General features: G+C 38.8%; 1 protein-coding gene across 4 annotated transcripts in view; it reads left to right on the top strand.

The window, feature by feature from the left end:
• VPS41 (VPS41 subunit of HOPS complex) overlaps window positions 1-17019 on the top strand; it is a 105891-nt gene that overhangs the window by 37247 nt on the left and 51625 nt on the right. For 3 of the 4 annotated variants that reach the window (XM_086467876.1, XM_086467875.1, XM_086467877.1), the window contains exons 5-7: window positions 2920-2994; window positions 8286-8348; window positions 9503-9568. In XM_086467876.1, the coding sequence (XP_086324002.1) occupies window positions 2920-2994; window positions 8286-8348; window positions 9503-9568 (204 nt within the window). Of the gene's footprint in view, window positions 1-2919; window positions 2995-8285; window positions 8349-9502; window positions 9569-10864; window positions 10891-17019 lie in introns of those variants that run through there. The other variant, XM_086467878.1, reaches the window with a different exon arrangement.

Here is a 17019-nt window from a genome sequence, read left to right as displayed (position 1 = left end):
AACGTAGCTAAAGGTTTGTGTGAGTGAGCAGGTCTGCTTTTAGTTGAACTTACTTGTCTTCCCTGAACGTCATCTGTATGTAGTGCCGACAACAGGAAAAAAGGAATTGGAGAAAGGAAGAGTAAAAAGCAACTGATAGAGGTGTTGGGCATGCAGAAGGCTTGTACCAAGTTGCCAGTTATGTACAGTGGTATGAAATACTATGTCGTCAAATTTCTACTCAACAAACAGTTCTGAAGTATTGTGCACAATTTTGAATGTGGGGAAAAATGCGAATACTGTGGAATTACCTTTTCCCCCACTGACAACATTCTGCATGTATATAAGGAGATGTTTTGTCTTGCTAGGCACTGTTGGGTTACCTGAGTGCAATCATAGTGACTTTCAAACTGCAGCATGACAGATAAATTCCATCATCCTGCTCCTCATCTTAGCTTTTATGTGAAGATAACTTACGTAGTCTACCTTGCCTACTTCCTGCACTTCTTTTTTTCAGTGTCAAAACTATCAAAGCCATTTGGCAGCAAAATGGGAACAGTGTGGACTATAGGACTGAGCTGTTGACTCTTCCGGTGTGTCCTGTTTTGTTTCTTTTTGTCTTGGGATTTGTTCCAGTAGAGTGTCTCCACGAAGGCCATCATGCAGGAGTGTTGCTAGATCTGCTCTTGCTGTCATGTCAGACCTGGTGGCAATGTAGGTGCTGGAGAGATGAGAAGAACATGGACAATTGAACACTGTACCTTGATGCTGTGTTAAGATGGGGCTATTCAGTGTGGATTCTTTGCCTTTCTAGTTGAAAAACCTTTTTGAGAAAGTTGTGGCAGTGGCAACTTAAACGCATCCCAGAACAAAAAAACCATGCCACTTCCATGATGAACTCAGCTGAACTTTCTGTGCTTGTTCTTTCAGAGGTAGAGTTGTTTCTCATTGTAGAAGGAATGGCGGAGACGTGCTGGCATCTTCTTTTAAAGTGGTTTTTTCTCCCCTAGACAGAGACAAAATCTTCTCTTGCACCTTGATGAGCAAAACAGCAGTTTAGAAAGGCATTTTCAAGGTAAGGCAGGAATAAAAGTGCGTGCTAGCAATTTTTTTGAATCTTCTAGGAAGTGAGACCGACAACTGACATGTCTTGCCTTACTCAGCATCCTCCTGTCCTGGAATTAGCCAACTGTGTGTGTAGCATCTGAGAATTTGAGCTTTCACAAGGATGTTGACCACACCAGCAGGCTGATGGGCTTGAGCTGTGCCCCCTCAGCTGACACCCCACAAATGTGTGGGAGGAGTGCAGCTGGGAAGCATGCACCAGCTGCCTGCACTGCCAGTGATGTGCTGGCCTCTGATTTTTAAAAGCTGCAAGTCAGCATAACTGCTGTGTGGTGAATGGAAATACTTCTGGAGCACATAAGTCAAGGAAAATTAGTTTGACTTCTTCTTCAGCAGTGCCCTTTTTGGCAAACAGCACAGAGTGGGAAGACCGCTTTGTGATAGGTGATAATTCCAATATTTCCAGGTAGAATTTTGTGGTGACACAAAGTGACACCAGGAGTGGTGTCTCCTGCGTGCAAAGGAGCAGGAAAGCAAAAGGGCTGGCAGCATCCTTTTCCCAACTCATCAGGCAACTGTTGCAGTGCATGGCTCAGGGGTTCAACCTTGATTAGAAAGAAGCTTCTAATTCTTCTGTGATTTGGGCTTATATTCTTTTCAAGGTGGAAGACAGGAAAGCTTCCATTTCTCTATGTTGGAATTTTTTTGGTTTTATGGGGAAAAGGAGAAGACCTCAGTTTATCTCCCATAGATGGTCCACCTGGACAGCATGTTTTTATATAACTTTTTATGATGTACTTTTTATATAGACTTTGTAATTGCAACTGCCATAGTCTATATAAGAACTTGTGATATTTTAGGCACAGTTGCATAACTTCTAATGTGACCCCATGACTCCAGCGCTGTTCCAGAGACACTTTCTTTTCACACAAACATACAATGGGTTTCTCTTTTATCATGCTCAGAACCACAGAAGTGATCTGTTTTGTGGTTCAGTCCATTCAAAATTTTATGAGAGTAACAAAAGTTGTTCTTAAACATGTAAGAGAGACTAACTTGGGTCAAGATCTTTCAGTGATGCTTGAAACGATATTTGTTACAGAGGGTGAAATCAGGATCATGGTACATAAGAAGGTTGTTGATACTTGAATATAATTGGATGGGGCTTTGTACGCGAGAGGGTATGCATCACATTACCCAAATGATGTTATAAGTTAGTCCTCAGTACTTAAGGTAAGGATAGATGTTCAAACTGAAGTAGACAGTAACAGGTGCTATGTAATCCTGTAGATTAGAACCAAAAGTATATCTGGATAGGGAAAGGGAAATTTATTAAATTGGGGCAGTCTTCAGGCTTTTCTCAGTTTGTTTAAGAATAAGTGCACCTGTGCACTTCAATACCTTTTAATACTTGCTTCTGAGAACACTATTAGAGGCAAAAGTGAATGCAAGAGAAGGGATTTGAAGGAAGAAATAATTACCAGTATAGCCATCAGACCAAACCAGAAGAATTTTTAGTTGCCTTGATGTCTATATGCTCAGTGTGTTTTATGCTGTGCTTTGATAGTGGGAGAGGTTCTTAACGAACAGCTGTGGTACGCAGGCACAGATGCTCAAGATCTCAGAGCCTGGCACTTCATAAAGAGCTCCAGAGCCCTGAGACGCACAACTGCAAAAAATGTCAAATTTGCGGGCTAAGCCAAAGGCTGGAAAGAAGGCTGTCATTTGGCATTGTCATAGAAATACCTATTCTGTGGGGTTTTTTTGATTCATGCAACCATTAACACATAAATGTGGGTATGTTAAAGCATGTGATTGGTGATGTAACTTTGAAGTCAACTTTAAAGGATTTTTTTCCTTCTTTTCTTTCTCTAGAGCCCGGTGAAGATAAATCAGATCAGCCTGGATGAAAGTGGAGAACACATGGGTGTTTGCTCAGAAGATGGCAAGGTACAACAAATCCATTTACATATTTAATGAGGTAGTAGGTAGTCCTCAGTACTACACTTGAGATATTTGTGATACCTGTGGAGTTAATTCTTACGTTTAGCACCACCACTTTGACCATCCATTTTGAGATCTGAGCTCACCTTTGAATACTCAAAATTAAAGTAAAATATATTTTGCACAAATGTACCGTAGGAAAAGTAATTACAAGAATGTCAATAATGTAACTGGTATTAAGCTGATTAACAGCTGTGGCAGGAGGACGTGTCACCTTAATCATTACTGCTGTGCCAGTTATACTTCAGTGACTACTCTGCTGTTCCTGCAAGACAGTAGTTTAATGCCTTTCTGCTATAAATCCACAAAATTGGATTTTGTGGGCATGATTTCTGTGGGCTGGTGGTTTTCATTTTCACACACATTATGAATGTTTCTCTTGAATTATAGAATCTTTTGATAAGCAATCATAGTTTATCAGAAGAATAAAGTGTCTTACAACAGCCACATTAAATAAATGTAAAATCAATATATGTACAGTTTCCTAAAAAACTGGCACCTACTTCCTTGACTGAGGACATATATCATTTGTGCAGTGTATAACTAACAATTATCAGTGCTTCTCTGGAATGTTGAGCTGTGACATTTAGTGGGTTTGATGATTGATTTTCCACTTATAAGAATGTCTTTTTTGTTTTTAAGTCGATGGCAGTCCTTTCTAATGTTGGTTTGCAATGATAAAATTCTAATACACAGAGTGTATTTAAGTTTCTTTCTTAATATAATGCTCATATACAAATGCAGTGTGTTAAAAATAGTTTAAATCATTTCTCAATATCCATCTGACTTATTGAGGAGAAAATTTCTTACAGGGTAGATTTAGGGGGAGGAGGAATGTCAGTGATCCTAATGGATGCATCCCATTCAGCAGAAGTTCTATAAATTAAAAATAAAACTGGATTTTTGCAGTAGGCAAAATGGGGAAACAAACCCTTTAGACTGTATGTGCTTGTGGTTTTTCCTTCCAAATAGGTGAGTTTTTTCCTCAACAAGCAAGCAGCCAGTTTATGTATCCAAGCCTTTTGTTTCTCAGAGATATCTTGATGTCAGTATCTTGACACAGTAATTGGGATACTAGTGCCTATCAAAGCGGGTTGTAGAATTTTACAGCCTGTGAGAAACACAGCAAGAGTGTCCTAATTGTCTAAGCAAGATAAAGGAAGGGTCAGTAATTGTGCAAGGTAATAAAAATGTTGAGCTAGCGTTGTTGATTTGGGTGTTTTGAGTAGTGGAGGGAAGGGAACACATGCTGTAAGGGCTTCTCAGATGTGACTGTGGATTACTGACTTGAAATATATATGTTGCAGTGAGACTACAAGCCACGCACATTTTTCATATATTAAATTAATATTAAAATACGTATTTTATTTCAGAAACTTTCAAAAATCCATGATCCCTACTCTGCTGTCTCTGTATTTGAAAAGACTCCAATAATTTAAAAGGTCAATCTGTCTTTGTTTAGTGAAATAGCTATTGTGGGTCCAGTAGGTGTCATTACATGCTGTACAAGGCAATCTAAACTGTGGTCCCCAAGCCAGGGCTAATTTTGGTGATGTATTTGATACAGGCCTGGAGAATCAAAAGTACAATATTCATCATATTTGCATTCATAGAGTTCAGGGACATTGATGCTTCACCCTAACCTACACTGAAAAACTCATCTGGAGATTTGAAAGATCTGGGTGTTTTAGAAGTTAGACTTTCCACTTGTCCCAGCAAGGTGTGTCTCTTCAAAAGAATTCACCCCGAAAATGGGTGAAAACACGTGCTTGTATTTTGTGCTACTGTGTAAGAAAATAGCAGAAATTCCTGGCCAGATAATGTAGCACTTAAAGATTCTGGGTCATAACAAAAGTGTAAGTTTATACTCCCTATAGCTCTTTCCTTACTACAGTGGGAGTGTTCGTATTGTAAGAAGTTAAACACTTGCACAAATGGTTGTTACTCAGATAAATAAGTGAAAATAGTGAAATTCTTTTTCTAAAAAAAAATAAAAAAATAAAAAAGTGAAACAGTTTCATTTTCTTAAATCAATTTTAAACAAAAAAAGGGGTAAGATAAAAAGACCTGGAATTTTGAGCCATGTGTGTTGATGCAAGCGTTTTTTACCAATTAATGAAGAGAAGTCCTCTAGACGACTGCAAAGGATTCTTGCAATAGCCAGGGAGTGTGTTTTCCCATATCAAAGTGGATCCGGTATGAGGGATTTGGAAACCATTTGCCTTCTTGAAGGAAGGTCTTATGATGAGAACTCCCTCCTCATACCTGTTTTGCAGTCTGATGTATTTTATTTTACTACTTTTTTCTTTCTTTTCCCACCTCAAACTAGATTTGGACGAGCTACGTTGACTGGGAGCAGGGCATAGCAGTACAGTGCAATTCTCTAAGCCTCTTCTTGTCGGGTGGCATCCAGACCTAATGTCAAAACCTGGCACCTGTATGTCATAGATGGCCAACAAGCTCTTTGGGAGCCACTTGCAGCTTTTCTGTACTGCACATTTGGTTCATTTTAAAACCTTCTTTGCCAATGGACTCAGCTGCAGCTGGTCACCACTGGCATGGAAAGGAACAGAAATCAAAACCACCACCACTCTAGTCTGGCCACTGGCTGCGGAAAATGGCTGGGTGTTGAAAAGTTAGGATATAAGAGGAGAATTTTGGTGCTGGAATAAGTAGAATGGAAAGCAGGCTTGCAGCTTCAGAATTTTGGAGCTTTTTAGGTTAGGTTTCTCCCTACTTGTATGCTGTCTTGAAAAATCTGGATCTGACTCCCAATTTTGCTAAAGCTCTTTTATGTCATTACATAACAATGATACAATTTGCAGCCTTATTGACTTGTAACTTTTTTTGTACAAAGAAATATAAATTATATTGAAAAGCTGTGTGCTTACATGTTTTGGTATCATGTTTAATGCCTTTAACGACATTTATGTTGAGAATGTCCATGAAGTGTTACGTTGATCATTTTTCAAGAAATGTGGCTTGTAGATAAAATGTGTTTGTTTTCCTGCCTTTTGATCACTGAAGGTTCCACATATGGAAGCAAAGAAACAGCAAAGTCTGGATGCACTGGAGTGGTGGGTTCTGGGTATTTAAAATTGGACAGGACTGGCAGAATGTAGTGGACTCTCATCATGAAATCCTTTTTCCAGCTACCCAAAAACATCATGAGCTGAGTGGTCACAGAAAGTAGAAATAGTTAAATCTGGTATAGGTTTGTAATATCAAAAGAATCACTTTCTCTCTGAAGAATAAAAGACATTAAGAAATAATAAACTTTGTTATATGGTGTCCCTAGAGTAAACATGATAACATGTCTTTTATGCAGAGTTGTTTTTTCCTGTTTAGTTAACTGGCTCCATTTTGTTTTCATACTCTTAAAGGAATATCATATTGCCATGTTGGATGCAGTGTTATGAAAATGTTGAAGGCAGTGTTGCTAATGATAACTTTGATTAATTAGTTTTAATTTGAGAGGGGTGTTTTGTCATTTTTGAGGATTCTGCTTCCATGGAATTTGCAGTGGTGTTGTTTAACCACATCTATTCTTTTTCTTCCTCCTTTCTTCTCTCTGTCTTATTTTCTCTTTCCTGTTTCTTATTTTATTTAGTCTCTTGCATTGGATGTGCTATGCCAACAGATGAAAATAAAACCCCAGAAAACAAAATCCTCTAGATATCAGTCCAAAGGTTTTCTAGGCTTACAGCCAGGCCCAACACAAATACAACCCTTTGGTTGGCTTACATAATCACAGCTTTGTGATACATCTCACTGTCTCCAAATATTGATTTTCTAATCCTTTGGAGCAGTAGCTCAGCCCTACACAGTGCATGCAGCAGTATTTTTAAAGCGTGTTGTTAGAGCAGTATATTCGCTAATGAGTAATGGACAGAGCTGATAATGCTGCTTAGGAGATGTATCCAGGAGACAAGCTTGAAAAGGAGATGAGGTGGTTTGAGATGGTTTTAACCTCACTGAGGCTGCTGAACTTTGAGCCACTCTGAGCGTGGCTTAGTTCCTCACTGATGGCTTAGTTCTTCTTGTAGTTTACCCAAAGTCTAATTTTTTACTGTCTCCTTGACTGCAGGAGTTTTAGGGGTTCTTGTCCTCTGAACTCATCTTTTTAGAGCCATTAAATCACACTTTTTGTGGCCCATTACTGGTGTTTACTGGCTTTGTTCTGCAGATCTTTGGTGGTGTTTTTATTTTTTGTTGCTATTATTTTTTGGTTTTCCCCCTGAAGGAATCACAATGGGGATGGGGAGACATTAAGAAATAAGATTAAAAGATCTCTTAGAACTTTCAGTCCAACTTGTTGAACATGCAGAGCAGAGTTACTGAAGGGACTACCTTTTCCAGAAAAGAAGGATGAATGACTAAATGTGTCTGAGAACCTTCTGAGGCAGATTTGCTGTGAGATACGGTTTTCCACTGATCACTCCACAGGATGCTCTTTTTTTCTCCCTTCTCCCACCAGCAGTGTCCATCCTTGCTGGGGTGGTTTGTTCCAAGAGCTTCTGGCAGTGGGTGGAAACTTCTTAAAATCATAGTGATAAAGCATGCCAGTTGTTATTCTTTGTGGAAATCATAATTAGTAAATTAATTACTAATTCCTAGCCATCAATTAGGAGAGACATCAACATAGATGAGAAGAGGGCGAATCTTCAGAGAAAGACATCTCCAGTGGTCATAGAATAAAACAAAATAGCACTGAATGCACTTGGGAGGAGCAGAGGATGCCGAGAAACATATGGGACTTGGTTTTCAGACTGGTTTTCTTTTATTGTCACAAATTTCTTTTTTTCTTATGTAAACCCTGTATTGCTTGGAGGGGAAAAAATCCTACATTTCTTGGAAAGGAAGAGTTTTTAATTTATCTTCCCCTGAATGTTATTAAGATGCTCTTACTTTACTTAGATCAGTATCTGTTAAACAGATTTGATCAGCCTAAAGCAAAAGGAACTTGTAGTTTTTGCTGTGTTTGGAAAAAAAAAAAAAAAAAAAAATTCAAATAACTACTTTTTCCCTGATGCAAATATTTAGAGATACACCATAATAGAAGTCCAGGATGTCTCAATTAACTCTGAATTGTTAAATATGACTTTTTTTTCTTTAGGAAAAAAGATGTAACTTGGCATTCAAATTAATCTTCTAGTTGTTAGTGATTTACATTTGCCTTTAATTGTGAAGTGTTTATTTAGGTAAATATTTTTGAGTGTTTTTATATACTTCTTTAGGTGCAGGTGTTTGGATTGTATTCGGCAGAAGAGTTTCATGAAACATTTGACTGTCCTATTAAAGTAAGTGCTTGTTTTAATCTTTAGTAATTGTGGTGGTGTCATCTTTAATAACAGAAAGGTCACATTGAATCTAAATAAGAGAGAGGAATACCACTTCCTTGTAATGTTATTCAAGTCACTAAAAAACAGTTATATATCTCAATATAAAAGCCTTTGATCTGGTTAGGTAGGAAGAAAGCCAATCTTGGTTTTGTAAGGAGTATTATTGAGTTTTTCAAATAGAAAAGGTAAAGTGAAAAAGAAATTGTCCTGTTTCAGCTGTTATCTGTCTCAACGTATTTCTTTCTTTGTAGATCTGTGATACAAATTCTAAGGGTTCTGCTAACTGTGGGGTCAATATTTTCAGATTCATTCATATCCCTTAAACCCACCTCGGGATAAGGCAGTGAGTAGCGATGTTGAGGTATACTGTCTGAAGGGAAAAATTCACTTATACTCTGCTTGAGAGACTGTGGCTGCCTGGCTGTTGAAGAAGCACCTCTAGTAAGCGTATGGGAAGATCTAGCTTCTTTCTAAACAAGAAACCTTTCTTGCAGGAGGAGAGGTGGTGTGGGCAAATGATTGCACTTTGCTGCTTGGGGTCTTCCATGTTACAGCTGCTCTTGGGTAGGGAAAAAGTAATGAAGTCATTAAGTTTTCACACACATCAGATGCGACTCACTTGCCTCCTAGGGCCTTACTGCTCTTACAGCGGGGTCTCCCATGCTTGACACGTAACACATAAAGCAAAGAGGCTGTTTAAGGTGCATCAATGCTACTCGAGGTTGTCCTGCAACAGAGCTGAGGTGCGTGCGCCCTCTAGGCAGGGCCCAAACAAGACTTCATTGGGGTAACCCTTGCTCAGAGCAATTCTGTGTTGCATGGTCCTAATTCTGCTGACAGCTGTGCGAGAAAAGTATTTGTTCTGTGTGGTGTGGCCCTCAGTGTCAGGGTGTGAGTTGTCACCTGCCATATAATATGGAGAATTTTCTTCTTTTCCAGGAAAAACAAAACAACCAGGCTCTACTTCAGAGAAAGAACTCAGCTGTAATACTTGATACTTGGCAAAGGGTTATCTAGTTTAGAAAGTGATGTAATGCTCCCTGTAAACTCTTATTTAAGCCACATTCCTCTTTTTTTTTTTTTTTTTCCTTCTCCGCCCCCCCCCACCCCAGATTGTTGCTGTTCATCCTCATTTTGTAAGATCCCACTTCAAGCAGTTCGTAACAGGAGGGAAAAAGGTAAGTAGTCGTAATGTAATGAACTTAGGCTATCTTTAAACAGCTTTTAAAAACAGCTCAGGAGGCTGTGTATGTGATTTTCAACACCTAGAGCGAAGAATTCTGTTTTTTCCTTCTCTTTGTGCATTGTATTCCAAAACATTCTTTCTTAATTAAAACTAATTCCAGAGGGGGGGAAATGCACTTTTTGTGTTAAAACATGTTGCAACAAGTTGAGCCTCAGAGTAGAAATACTTCTGTCTACCTAGTCTGAAAAAAGTATCACTTGCATTTCCTAGGCCAGATTTTCTCCATTCATTTTAGTTTGTTTAAGTGGGAGCAGAGTTTAGAGCTTAATACTGATCTTTTGCGATGCGCGTTGGGCTTGGTGTTTGGGATTTTTCTTTTGCTTTACCTGTGGGTGATTTTGTTTTGTTTTGTTTGTGTTTTTTAAAGTAAACAAACACAAGAACATGAAGATTCATCAGTTCTTGTTCAGGGTGTGGGGTTTTTTATTTGTTTGTTTTTCAAGTAATTCAGGGGAGCTCTTCGTAGAGTAGAGCTCCCACTTTTTTAAGTACTTATATGTGTAGTTAAACTCTTCTACTTGGGACAGTTGTTATTTTAAATGTGCATTAGGTGTCTTACTGGTGTAGGGTGCAATTCTGACTTCCAGATTACAGCTGTTTCCAATTCCTACAAGTATCTTGTATCACATTGCATATTTCGGTCAAAATATGAAAAGCTTGATTAGGAACAGTGTCTTGAATTAATGAAATTTTCCTGTTGCCTTCTCTTATGAATTAAGGATGAACAATCCTCACTTATAGATGCATCAAACTGAATGCCATGGCTCTCCCTTGCCAGCATGTAAGAAATATAGACTTCTAGTGCTGAAAACAACATAATTTTCATTAACAGTTCAGTATGTTTCAAAGCATAGCTGTGTTTTATTTTGCTTTTTAAGTGGCGTGTGTTCTTGACAGTTTTTGCTGGCTGGTCGAAGTTGGTGTTGTCCTTAAAATAATGCACAGTCAGTGTATGTCTTTGTCAGCCACCAGTATGTGAAGCTTTTTAGTGCTGATAAAAGGGATATGGAAAGAGAGAAGCAGGGAATTAATAGAACAGGGCTCCGTCAGGTGGTAAAAGAGCTTGCATTCACCTGATGCTGAACAGAAAAAAACATCAGGGAGTTAACACATTCTCTTTGGTTATCTTTGATTACTTGACAGGTTGTTTTATATTCCGTCCTCTGGAGAATGGTGTACTCGTTCTTAATGCATTCATTTTTTGCTGAGGAAGTTTCCTCTTCAGGAAAACTTTAATTGACATCTTAACATAAGGTATTTAGCATTGAAATAGATGTCCCATGACACCTGTAATTTGATTTTATTGATACATAAAACCAAAAAATAAAACCTCTTAGCCTTGTGGTAGAAACCTTCCCCTTTTCTCCTTTCCTCCAAAAGGAGCATATGTGCTTGTGTAAAGGCTCTGTGAAAATTCAGAAAGTTAAATTCCACCTGCTTATTTATTGAAGATTTTTTTTTCTTTTCCTCAAAAGAAGGCAGCCTTGAAAAACATCCCTGCTTTTTATTTACACTTCTCCTTAAGTGTAAAGCCAAAGAGCTGTATGGGGGCAGCAGGTAATGGGGAACTGGCCCACAAGAGCGAGGAGAAGCAGGCTGAAGCATCGCACCTCAGGCTGTGGACCTCATATCTCTCTCCCTGTGCCTGGAGGTTGTGTAGTTGGGTAAGCTCCTTTGGGGAGGGGGACCGGACCTCATGTGTCTCCTGAGGTATGGGCGCTTTTAGCCTTTGCATGGACACAGCGACTTCGTAGTTGATAGCTGACCGTGGTGTGAGGCATACTGCCTATCTTCCCCACCTGCACCAAGGCAGGGATAGCAGTAAGGATAGAGGTAAGGCTATGCTCATTTTGGATCAAGCTTAAGAGAAAAACTTTGCTTAAAGCCCTCATGCTATGCTCCTTGCCTGAGCTGCATTCAAAAACATAGTGTGAAGCGTGTGAACTCTTCATCCACAGGGTTTCATGGTCTATCTTTGGTTTTTGTTGGTCTGGGAGATGGTGACATGATGTATATTAGCATTTTAAATGTTGGTGTTTTTTTTAGAATTGCTTGCTAAGATAATTTGTGCAGATAAAAGGACCCAGAAAGAAATATGATCACTTCCTCTAGTTGCATTATGAACATTGTTGTCTCAGAATATGAAAAGGATATTCTTAATTTCTTACTTGAATTTCATGCTGATTTTGGTTTACAGTGAAACAAAATAGAGAAACCAAACCACACATGCACACAGGAAGCAAGAACTTGCCCCCCTGATCTTAACCTATTTGGTCCTACCTCAAAAAACCACTTTAAGATCTGCTTAAATTTATTAATTTATAGCCAAGCATCTGCCTCAGTAGGATATTTAATGAATGGTGTGTAAATTACCACCTCCTTAATTTTTTGAGAAATACGCTGTTCTTCATAACAATATAAAATGTATAAAAAATATACTTTTCAGTTCAAAGACCCATTGCAGAGCATTGTGCAAATGTTCAAGATGAGCAACAGTGTCCTAAAAAAAATGTAGAGAGGGAGGAAAAAAAGCTAAGTGATGTGATTCAGGGATGTGCAGTGGAAGTCCTCGGTTCCCAGCGCTGGTGGATGTTTGGAACTTCCATGAATTGTTGTGTGATGCTGAGATTTGCCGTGTCTTAGAAACTCAGCCTGATCTAAAGCTGACTTAAGAGCAGTGCTCCCTGGGGTAACTGTTTCAAACATTCCAGATTGTCGGAGGCTTTACCGTGCATACATTTATGCAGTTGCTTGACTAGGCGTGTAGTAGAGTCCTCTAAGAGCAGATTTTCTCTAAATTGTATTATGAACTAGTTAACCAATTTAAATTGTCTTTGCTTACTAAAGCACTGGCTTTTAAAAGTAAGCAATGTTCATTAAGCTTGGGATAATACCATTGCCTTCTATTTTGGGCTGGAAAAGCTTTTTTTCCACACCCTTTTTTTCGATGAATGAATATTATCTGTGCCTAGAAACAAGGCAGGTACTGTGGAAATGTTGACATGATTGCAGTGAGAAGGAATAGGTACCATACTAAACAGAGGCTCTTCCCTGCTCCCCTCCCCCTTATCTCTGCAATTAACTACAGCACCATTGTGATGACTTGGCAGATGGTGGTAACCCTGAAATAATACCTTATATTGTAAATAACAGGGCATTCCTGTCCAGAGCAGACAGTACAGTTTCAAAGCAAAGGAAAAGACAAATACTGTGCTATTGAAGGCCATAACCTTCTACCTTTTAAAAAAGGGTCTAATCTTAAAAAATAACAGGGTAAAAGCCAGCTAAATGAGGGTGGTAAAGCTGAAAACAAGGTGTTCTTTATTTAACTGTTAAGAGTGCTGGTCTTTCCCAACACATCAACTAAATGAAAGTTACTGCAAAGTCCAAGTATCCATTATATCCAGGGGGTTAAAGAGGCAGAACTAAGAAAGAGAGAAGACTGAAGGATATTTCAGTTCCAAAGTCAAGATATCAGCTACTGCATCTTATGTAAAGATAACTTACAAGAGCATGACAACTTGAGGTTTCTTTCTTGGCAGAGGCATTGATGAGACTCCCTATTTTATGTTTTGATTAACGTAAAGAACCAGATACAAAGGTTTTTGTAGTGAAATTCCTAGGAGAGTGAATCCTCTGGAGTGATTGAGTCACACTGCTGAATGTGTGCTAATGAAAGTTTTTTGAGGGGTTCTCTAGCCAGCATGGTAGTGGGGACCCAGTACAACTAAGCATAAGAATTCTGAAGCCAGTATGGGAGTAGGATAGTCGGTATCTTGAAGGATTGAGCCTCCACATTTGCCAAAGACGTACATTTTGTATAATAAGTGTTGATTTGAGTATCCAATCTGAAACATTTTAAGGGCTAGGGAGCCAAGATAAAACTGAAAATTTACTCTGTGACTGTCAACAATCTCAACTTTATATCAATCTGTATCTATATCTACACAATGTATTATCTATATATGGTGGAAATAGATATAAAAACATATTTTTAATGGGGTCTGTATTTCTTTTGCTGGAGAACTGGTTGTCACATGCAGATGTGTCTGAACATGTTTGTCCCATTTGTCCCATTTATCATAACAGGCTGCCCAGAGAGGTGGTTGAAGCCCCAACCCTGGAAACACTGAAGGTCAGGTTGGTCAGGTCTCTGAGCAACCTGATGTAGCTGCTCCCTGCAGGGGGGTTGGACTAGAAGGCCTTTAAAGGTTCCTTCCAACCCAAGCTATTCTATGATCCTCCCATAATTAGCATCTTTGTATATCAGTGTACATGCTTAAACATTAAACTCTCTTTTCTTTGTCATAAAAGCTGAGAGAACTTAGTGTTACCCGGGGCAAATTTCTTATTATTAAAAAACAAATGAACAAACAAATAAAAAAACCCACAATAAGCCTCAAATACTATTTCAGTGTTAGAATCCTGGGCTGGACCATGGTGTCTCCTGCCTGAGATGTGAAACAAGACGATCTAAATTCCATTCCACTCCAGTGGAGCAGCGTCAATACAGAAGGATAGCGATAGCAAACAATGCACAAGTGGGAAGAGAAATAGCATTCTTGGGGCTCTGCAACTGCTGTTATGGGTAGTGGTATTTGTATGTTAAAGTATGCCAGGGAATGTCTCAGGGTTTTTTTTTTAATTGTCTGCTTTCTAGTGTCAGCAGATGCACTTTGCTTTGTGAGTAAGTAGATGACCTTTACCTCTGAACCCTATGATATGTACTTCATAATAACTGGTTGCACTACTTTGACAAATTATTAAATTGTCAGGATGCTGTTTGCAGCACAGTCCATTTTTAGAAAGCAGACAGTCAGCTGTTTGGCATTATGTTGGGTAGAAGAGTACCAGACAAGAAAGGCAGATTGCTTTGTAAGCTATAAAATGTCAGTCAGTAAATACTCAAAGGTCTGGTTTAAGTGAAGAAAGAGTAAATACTATGGCAATTTCTGTTCGTGCATTGGATAATTTACCTTAAGCAGGAAACAAACTGTAGCAGCAAGCAAGCCACAGTCACACAGGTCTGCAGTTTGATTGCTGCGATGTATAATGCCTAGACGTATTCCATATTTTTGAGCAGATGAGACTTTGATATGTAGTGGTGTGCTGTTTGCTTAATAAGCAGATTGTTTGGCTTACATTTCTTCTTTATTATGGTCTGGATGTGCCTTTCTTCTTTATTGCGAAAAACAAAACATCCTCCTTGTGCTGTAGCAAACAAATTTGGTTTGTGTAAAGAGAGAATGGATTGTATTCCATTCCATACACGTGTGCGTGTAATCTATGGTTGTGTGTTTTGCAAATGTCTGTGTAGAAAACTTTTTTTCATTTCCTGAGGTTGCAAGCAAAGAGGATCTAAATATATGAAATGTGTGAGAGCTTGTGTCTCTGACTGCAAGGCTGCAGGACTTTCTTTCAAAGGTGTTAATTCTGTAGCTCTTTGTGAATAAGCAACAGCTGGAATCTAGCAGTTGAGCTATTAAAAATACAACCTAATAAAAGTCCTATGGCATTTGTTTGTATTAAACATCTCAAAATTTCTGGCTCCTCTGTCCATGAACTACAGCAGCAGCTCCTGTTTCGTATCTCACCGTTCCCATCACTTCCCTCCCAATGCTGCTGTTGTCTGTCACTGGCTCCTTGCTTGATTTCCCTTGACTGCACCTCCTGCCCTCCCCTCCATCCACACCTCAGCTCCTTAAACAACTCTGTTTGGTGATGACATTTGGAAAACTCATTTTCAGTTGAAAACTTGAGGCTTACATTATTCTTTGCCTCGTTTGAGCTCATCCAGTCCATCGCTGTTCCAAACAGAAGTGATGATAATTTTTTACTGTTGCTATATATTTTCCTAGGGGTGCCCGATGAAACAGTAAGCCTTCATGTGGCATGCTGTTCTGTGTTACTCTCTGATATCTGTTAATCTTGGCTGTGCCTGTAACTGCTGGTTTTGTGCTGAAAACAATAAATACCTATAGTGATCACTGGTAACCATGGCAGTAGCATTTTAGGTTTTTGTGATCTTGCCTGGCTGAGGGGAGAGTTAGTGACACAGATGCCAAAAACCAGAACAATTGCCAGAGGTAGGCATGTCTTCACACTCAGGCAAACAAAGAACAGGACGAGGAAAATACAGGGAGTTTTTTCCTAATTTTTTTTTGTGAAATAGAAACTAATCCAACAGTGCTGCAATAGGGAAGGGAAGGGTGGCTCTTCAGTTACAAATTGACATCTCAGCCTTTTTCTTCTGTAAAACTCATCCAGTTCTTTAAAGAGAAGGGGCTATATTGAAACAAAGTGATAATGTTGTGCATAGCGCTTCAGTAAAAGTGTGTTTCCTTTGAAACTTTTCGCTGTGTGAGAACAGACATCTTTTATGTCAGTGTTTTAAAGATGATATTTGGTAGTGGGATGCAATTGAATTGAATTACTTCACTGTCTGGATACTACCAAAGCTGCAGTCATTGGCCTCTTTGTTCAGAGGATTGAGAATTCCTGTACATAGTTTAAAGACTGGGATTACATGTAATTAGTGTTAATGCTAATTGCATGAGAGGCTCCATTAAATCCAAGTACTAGTCTGTTCTCTTTAGCGGATGCACTCTAAAAGAGAGTTTTGAGCTCTTTTTGGAGGAGGTTAATCTCCTGGTAGTGAAAGATAGAGAGAGATGTAGGCACCAATCCAAGAGAATTATATCCACTTGTTTGTAAAACTAAAAAGCATCCTGCACCGTCCTCTTGTTTCATGCATCTCAGTGTGCCATTTTTCTGACTGATCCAGTGGACAGATATAAGCAGTTAAGAAGACTTGCAAAATAATTAGTAGTGAACTATCAGAAGATTGCAGTGTACTATGAAGGAGTGTGTGTGAGGACCCTTGAAGTCTAAGTTTATTTTGTTTTATTTTAGCTATGTTATCATGTTGCAGTACATGCAAGAGATGCTGGAAGTGCAATCTAAGCACTGCTGTATTGTAACAAAGGACTAGAAAGATTGACCAGAGCAAATCAAAAAGGGGAAAATATAAACTATATTGCAGAGAATGCAAGAAAGTGATTTTTGTTGAAATGTTGAAATATAAGTACTGTAAGTGCTGACGGCCAAAATACAGGATTTATGGGAAATAAAGCCTTCAAATATTTTTCCCCTACCAAAAAGGGAGGGAGGTGGTAGGAGGAACCCCTCCAGAAACAGTGGATTTTTGTTATGTGTCTAGCTTCTCTTGAAGTTTTAAGTGGCTTCCTGGTGCGATAAACATTTCAATGTGAAGACAGAAAGGAAAATTAAGAAATAAATTATTTTTATTTTATTTTAAAACTAAGAAATGCTTATTTTGAGAGAGATGCATTCGGTGGATAGCTGTTCCAAAACGTGTAGCAA

Source organism: Leptosomus discolor, chromosome 7 (assembly GCF_034619465.1).
Source record: "Leptosomus discolor isolate bLepDis1 chromosome 7, bLepDis1.hap2, whole genome shotgun sequence".
In the NCBI taxonomy this organism is placed as follows: domain Eukaryota; kingdom Metazoa; phylum Chordata; class Aves; order Leptosomiformes; family Leptosomidae; genus Leptosomus; species Leptosomus discolor.
Note: the sequence above shows the minus strand (reverse complement) of the source record. Positions and strands in the feature narration are given on the sequence as shown.